Here is a 7,802-nt window from a genome sequence, read left to right as displayed (position 1 = left end):
CTATATATGTTAGAGGAACACAGGTGTTTTACAGAAACATAATGATGTCAGAGCAAGGGGACATAGGGCTACACCATAATAAATGGAATCCAAGAAACATATTTTATTTCGTTAAAAGGGTGAACATTCTTCAAGGGTTTACATTGCTACCATATCTAGAAGCCTGACCCCTGCTTGCTAAATAAGCCCTTGCTTGGGCTAGTTCCTCCTCAACAAGTTTAAGGGAGTTTTGCAGTTGGCCAATGGTCTCGTCCTTTAATCGGTTCTCCTCCTTCAAGGAGGTCATCTCATCCTCGTGTTTCATCTTCAAATAAATGATATGATGGATCTGAGCCTGGAAGTCTGCATGAGCCTTCATCTTGAGAGCTGCCTCGACCCTAGTTCTGTATTTGGCTGCCTGCCAGAGCTCTTCCATCTCCCTACGGAGAGAAGTCTGAAGATCCTGGCTTAGTGTCATCTCATGCAGGGCTTTTTATTTAAGAGCAAGCTGGTGACGTAAAGAAGATGGCTCCTCGTGCTCCATCAGTCAGAAGGGGATAACTGGAAAAAGGGAGAGTGGCGGTATGCGTAACAGTGGAAGTATACAAAACCCTCTTATAAGGGAGGGGAAGGTGAAAGGATTATCTCGGAACAGGGAATGACGCTTGGAAAGTCGTGCGACATTTATAAGAAAGTGGCATGATCGAAAGTCGAAGAAGCAGCATGCATACAGTAAAGTTCAGCCTATATTTTAGGGAAGGTGATAAATTCTGAGCGAGACATGGGGAAAAGGGGTCAGCTAGTAGACAGATGCAGGATCTCTGGAGCCAGATCAGGTGAAATGGGACTTGGGTCTAGTCAGTCGGATTGGGGCCTCCTTCGACTAGACTTGAGGGGGAGGCTTGTGATATTGTGCATGATCGTGGGGTCAGAGAGATGAGGTGGTCAAGAGTCAAGCCCATTGGATGGTCAAGAGTCCAGCCCATTGGATGGTCAAAAGTCAAGCTCACATGACGGTCAGAAGTCAAGCTTGCGAGGCGGTCAGAAGTCAGGTCTACATGGAGGTCAAAAGTCTAACCTATGTGGAGGTCAAGGATCAGGGCTACGTGTAGTTCAAAGGGCCCAATTATAAGAGGGGCTAGGTCAGACACGAATGGGATCCCGGGGTTAGATCCACGTGTCAAGAATTCAGAGGCCAGGATCGCAGGTCGGGATGTGCCAGCTAAGGATACAGGTCAGGACTTATTGCCTTATGGCTCAGGATACATGGATCGATGTGTACCAGTCAGGATGTGCCAGCCAAGGATACATGTCAGGACTTATAGCCTTATGGCTCAGGATACATGGATCGACGTGTACAGGTCGGGATATGCCAGCCAAGGATACAGGTCAGGACTTATAACCTTATAGCTCAGGATACATGGATCGATGTATACAGGTCGGGATTGTGCTAACCAAGGATACAGGTCGGGACTTCTAGCAGTCCGACACAGGATACAGGGACAAGCCTACAAGTCGGGATTGTGTCAACCAAGGATAAAGGTTGGGACTCAGGATAAGCGGAAGCAAACTGACGCCTACAGGTCAAGACCCAAAGTAAGCGAAACGGACGGAAAAGTACAGGTCGGGAGGCAGGATAGACAGAACCATATCAGAGCTTAACAGGTCGTGGCTTTATAGCGTAAGGCAGGTCGGGAAATTACAGAATAGATCATATAAGATAGGGATGGACACGCAGGACTGAAGTTGCGAAGCAATAAACACGGGATAACTACAAGTCTGCGCCCACAGGTTGGGATCAGGAAGTATGAAAAGCCAACACAAGAGCAATGGAATAAGGAGGTCGGACGCTACATGACAAGCAAGCCAAGGAATCGCAACGACCTATCAGGGAATAATCACTGTCTGTCAGAGAATATGCCTATGGTCGGGTGTTCATAGCCCTTTGATTCCTCCCCAGACCTATAAGAGGACGCCACGTGTCATCCACCGCTAGGCAAAGCCTAACATCCGACATTCCCTGACACTCGTCAGATTCCAGAAGCATCAGTTGCAATATAAAAAGGGATGTTTTGTCCCTTACACAGGTACTCTCACTCGTCCTTTTTTACCAGTCTTTTACTTTTTCTGCTTTCTCTGTTTCTTCTGGGGAAAAAGTACCTGACTTAAGCATCGAAGGGCTTGATCCGGGGGTTTTTTTCCTAGTTTCTGGCCTCTAACGTGAAGGGGGTTCGTTTGAGTGTGCGTATGATCAGCAACTTCGCCATCCCCGTCGTCATCCGCTTGTGGAAGCCTTTCAGCGGGTTGCCAGATCATTCAGGAGGCCCAACGACTTTTCATCAACACCGGCGACACCGCGACCGCCTCTGTCTGTCTCAACTTCCTGACGGGATCAGTGGGTTTGGGATCTTAGGGAGATTGATGACAGGACCATGAAAGACACCATCAAGCGTGGTAACCCAATGTCAGAGCAAGGTGTCCATGAATTCTAGATTGGAATTGAGATGTTATCCAAGCCTCGATGACACATGCATCTTGTTCTTTGACTGACTACTATTTGGTGAACTATGAACCGATCTTAGTTTATGATTATATGGCTCATGACACACTTTGTGAACACCTATATAATACACAAGAGCCATCACTTCCATTGAAGCAAATACTTGAGGTCTGCATTGGGGCTATGCATGGACTGCATTATCTTTAGATTGGCATAACAAACACCATCATACATCGAGATGTAAAGACCACAAATATATTATTAGATGCAAATTGGATCGCCTCAAATTTCAAACTTTTGAAAATTGACCCGATAATGAACAACACTCATGTCAGGATAATAGGTTGATGTTAGAGGATTTGCCTCTTGGGTTATCAGTTGATGATAGTACTATAAATTTGAGGTCGAGTTTTTATCTAACACAGGCGATGACTAATGTAAGAGGAGGTGAGTTTTAACATACCATAACTATTAAATCAAGTATTATAATAAAATGATCTACGACACATATTGAAACTCGTTTAAAAATCTATATTTATTATCTAGTGGAATTTGTAATCGATCAAGTTTTCTGTTAAAAAAATATCATTTAGGATCTTTTAAAGCTCCGAACAACTTTTTTTTTGAGTATTTTTTGTAATTTTGAAATTTTAAGTAATTAGGATATTTTAATCTTTTATAAGTTATTTTAGGGTCGAAGGGCGAATATTTTAATCTTTTATAAGTTATTTCAAGTTATTTTCCTGTTACAGTGTACTGTGACAGTCAAGCTGCAATAACTTTTTTCAAGGATTCCAAATATCACATCAAAGGCAAGCATATAGAAATTAAGCATAATTTTGTAAGAGATATTGTTGACAAGAAAAAGGTGATTCTTGAGTGCATCCCTACACGAAATATGCTTGCTGATCCTTTTACTAAGCCATTGACTAAAAAGTCATTTCACATGTAAAGTCTTTGGAACTTCGAAGAATGTAACTAATTGTAAAGACATTTTGATAAATGAAAAATACCATAATCTATTCATATGTCTTTGTTACATTCGAATAAAAGTCTCAATAAGCATGTTGGCATATTCAGATTGGTCCACTCATATGGACAATCATCTCTATTTGTTAAGTATAAATAGAGGTAAGACCGTTGCTTATGGGACAACTTATGTAGCTGTGAATAGAGACATACCCATAAGTTAAGGTTGCCTTGATAAGTGTGTCAAGATGAGATCATTTGTGTAATGATTGGAGTAAATGCACCCACCATTTACTGAATCTGCTTAAAGGCCATATTAGAATTCATATGTTGAATTCAGGATTAGACATTAGGTATGTCTAGATCAAAATATGTACGATGTTAAATTTGGGAAAAACATGTACTCTTTTTAGTAAAGAGAATAATATCGTAGCATATGATTCATACCATATGTGCTATGGCGACAAGAAGGGTAGTAGGAGAATGAATCCCTGCTTCTCTACTATGTGAGACCCTTGAGATTATAAGTTAATCTCGATCTTACCCTAAGTGACTATTTAGCTATCTACTTGAAGTTCTGATCAGTATCTGCTATTTTAGCATGTTTCCTATTGGCTATGGATGATTCGGTTTATGAAACATAACTAGGAAAGCGACTGATTAAAATGAATAGATTCTAGCTAAAATGGAAGGTTAAAATTGATTTACATCTGTAACATTTATTCACTGGTACCAGTTACATTTTTAGTTCAGTACATAAAATGTAATTGTGAATAATTTGTTTGATTGGAGATGTTAAACATGCTCTTGACATATAGTCAATATGAGGGATTAGAGATGTTCATAATGATGTAAATAATTTAATCTAGGGTAAAGGTAAGTCATTTATGTCTCTGATTCATTCTATGGACATTTATGTCTCTGATTCGTTCTATGGAGCAGCTAAGTAAAGTGTGACAATCTTCTTAGTAGTTGAATGCTCAATGTGCTTGCTGTCGCACGAACCATTTTCCTTAATGTTTGGAATGGATGTTCTTACTTGGTCTTTGTAACTAATTAATTTTGCTCTGGTCTTCGTGACTTGATCCTCATAAAGTCTACATGACTTATTTCGTCTTTGTGACTAATTTTACTTTGGTCTTCGTGACATGATCACCTTGAAGTCTATGTGACTGACATGGTCTATGTGACCTTATGGATTGACTTGGACGAGTGGGAGATGTTGGACGTTACAGGAGATAAAGGGGTTCGTCTCTCTCGTTGCTACAAACGCCTCTTTGCTGCAAACGCCAAGGAGACAAAGGGGCATCCTTTCCCCTTCATCTTCTTCAACCTTCCTATAAATGGAGCGTCCAAGCAATGAAAAAAAAACGCAACAGAAGGTGATGCGAAGGTGATCAAAGAGGGGCAAGCGAAGCTGTGAGGTGATTTGGTCGAGCAAAGGAGAACGTCCAGAGGCTGAGATTTGGCTCGTGAATCTTGAAACACTTTCCGGTTACTCGTGATCGTGTTTCCGACAGCAGCAACGTCCGGCGGTTCTTCTGCAATTTCTTCGGAAGATCACTGTGAGTGGTTACCGCTTAATTTCGATTTTGTTTCATGTTCTCAAAGAACTAACAAGGATAATAGTTGATGTCAAAGGATTTGCTTCCTGGGTTATTACTTGATGAGACTATTCTAAATTCGAGGATAAGTTATTTTAATATAGGATGATTAATACAGGAGGAGTTGAGTTTCAACTAACCATAACTTTTAAATAGAGTATTATAACAAAATGATCTATTGTGTGTATCGAAACTCGTTTAAAAATCTATATTTATTATCTAGTGGAATTTGTAATCGATCAAGTTTTAGATTAAAAAATATCATTTAGGATCTTTTAAAAGCTCTGAACAAATTTTACTTTTTTTTTTTTTTAGTATTTTTTGTAATTTAAAAATTTTAAGTAGTTAGGATATTTTAATTTTTTATAAGTTATTTTAGGGTCGAAGGGCGAATATAAGCGTCTATTTAGTTTTTTTAGAAATTATCTTTTATTATTAAATCAAATAGATCTTATTTGGTAAAACTATTGACGACAATTTCTCTCAGTTTATCAATTTTTTTTTTTATCTTATTTCGTCAATTCCTCTAAACTACCGCCCGTAGAATAACGTGGCTGACGTCCACCCAAAGAAAGCCAGATGTACTTACAAGTTGTAGGTTGTCTTTTGGGCTACAGAATGCCGATACGAATGCATCTGTTTATTGAATTGTCAACATAACTGAAGAGAAAAATATAAACAACTCGAGCGTATGGGGTCGATCACCAATGAATTGAGCGCTTTAAGATGAGTGCAAAGATTTCTGTCTATTTGAAGTCCCTTTCACTGGATGCTCCATGAATGACTCCGATTAATTGTTAACTAATTATCGACGTCTCAAACCAAGAACAGAAGTCTGCGTACGATCTTCGCAAAGAAGAGACGTTTGATCGTTGGATCTCGATCACGATTAATCCAGTAATTACGGAGTCTTCCAATTAAATTAATCTCGCAACGCAACGTATTCCACGGCACGCAGCAAGAACAGAGCAGAACAAGCAGAACAGAGCAGACCTATAAATAGTCGAAGCCCGTCGCTTAATCTCTCACTAAGCTTGAATTAGTTGATCAATTAACTGATTAATTAATCACTTGTAAAAGCGTTTCGAGAGCAGCTGATGGGTAGAATTCCGGCCGCCGCCTTCACCGTGAAGCAATGCCTCGTCTTGGCGGCCTTGTTCGCTGTAATATCAAGCACCGCTTGGGGGCGCAAGCTAAGTTATCCAGAGAGCATGTCCATGGCAGAGAGGCACGAGCGGTGGATGGCGCAGCACGGGCGCGTCTACCGCGATGACGCAGAGAAGCAGCGCCGCTTCGACATCTTCAAGTCCAACGTCGAGCTCATCGACTCGTTCAACGCCGCCGGCAAGCACAAGTACTCGCTGGGCATCAACCAGTTCGCCGACATGACCAACGAGGAGTTCAAATCTTCCTACACTGGCTTCAAGAATATGATCGCGGCGAAGCCGATCAGGAAGGGAGGATTCATGTACGAGAACGTGTCCGCGACGCCGAAGAGCGTCGACTGGAGGACCAAAGGAGCAGTCACTCCCATCAAAGATCAAGGGCAGTGTGGTATGCATAATTTGGAGGAACAATTTAGTTAATTATTGCTCCAACGGAATCTAATTCGTTTGCTCGAGCAAAACAGGATGTTGCTGGGCGTTCTCGGCAGTGGCGGCGATGGAAGGCATCACCAAGCTCACCGCTGGCAAGTTGATCTCTCTCTCCGAGCAGCAGCTGGTGGACTGCGACGTCCACGGCGAGGACCAAGGCTGCAACGGCGGCCTCATGGACAACGCGTTCGAGTTCATCATCAACAACGGCGGCCTCGCCACCGAGACCAAGTACCCTTACCAGGCCACCGACGGCACCTGCAGCAAGCAGAAATCCTCCCCCTCCGCCGCCGCCATCAGTGGGTACGAGGACGTGCCTGCCGACGATGAGGTGGCGCTGCGCAAGGCCGTGGCCCACCAGCCGGTGTCGGTGGCGATAGAGGCCAGCGGATCGGCCTTCCAGTTCTACAACGGCGGCGTCTTCACGGGGGAATGTGGAACTGATCTCGACCACGGCGTCACAGCGGTGGGCTACGGCGCGACGAGCGATGGCAGCAAGTACTGGCTGGTGAAGAATTCTTGGGGTGCCGATTGGGGGGAGAACGGCTACATAAGGATGGAAAGGGACGTGGATGCTAAGGAAGGGCTGTGTGGTATCGCCATGCAAGCTTCCTACCCAACTGCTTGAAGTCATTTGTCGCTTCTCCATATATGCCTTGCGTTCAAAGACCCTTTTGTCATCTACTATGTGATGTATAGGCGTGTCCAGAGAGACATGTGTGCTTGTAAATGTATGCGCATGTGTAGCAAGATCTGAACATGTACCGCGTACTGTATGTTCCATTTGCATGCATTGTCTAATCCAAAAAATTTTAAGTGTTAATGCTGTCGATGTTGTCCGAAAGTCGATGACATGAATATATATTAGGGATATGATATTCTTGTTGATGTCTAATGGATTTTGCTTCGACCTATAATATAAATAGTATCAGTACTGAGCCACGGAAAGGGTTCCCGATAATGATCCTCTTACGCTCAAGTCAGTCTTCGACGAAGAAGAAGCAATAAAGAGCAGAGCAACAAGAGGACTGTAGCGTAATACTAAAATATCGCATATTTCTACCGATACTTGGACCTCCCCTTTATATAAAGCTCTTGTAGCGCGCGTGCCTGCTTCCCAAGGTGGGTACGAGCCCTCAAGCTTTCCTTGAAAAG

General features: G+C 42.7%; 1 protein-coding gene across 1 annotated transcript; it reads left to right on the top strand.

Moving 5' to 3' along the window:
• Positions 1 to 6,103: 6,103 nt before the first annotated feature.
• LOC121993958 (senescence-specific cysteine protease SAG39-like) lies at positions 6,104 to 7,448 on the top strand. The gene is made up of 2 exons (XM_042548182.1): positions 6,104 to 6,606; positions 6,683 to 7,448. The coding sequence occupies exons 1-2, from the start codon at positions 6,150 to 6,152 to the stop codon at positions 7,273 to 7,275; spliced, it is 1,050 nt and encodes a 349-aa protein (XP_042404116.1). The 5' UTR covers positions 6,104 to 6,149; the 3' UTR covers positions 7,276 to 7,448.
• Positions 7,449 to 7,802: the final 354 nt, after the last annotated feature.

This window comes from Zingiber officinale, chromosome 6A (assembly GCF_018446385.1).
Source record: "Zingiber officinale cultivar Zhangliang chromosome 6A, Zo_v1.1, whole genome shotgun sequence".
Classification (NCBI taxonomy): Eukaryota; Viridiplantae; Streptophyta; class Magnoliopsida; order Zingiberales; family Zingiberaceae; genus Zingiber; species Zingiber officinale.
The sequence above is the reverse complement of the archived record's forward strand: the minus strand, read 5'-3'. Positions and strand labels throughout refer to the sequence as shown.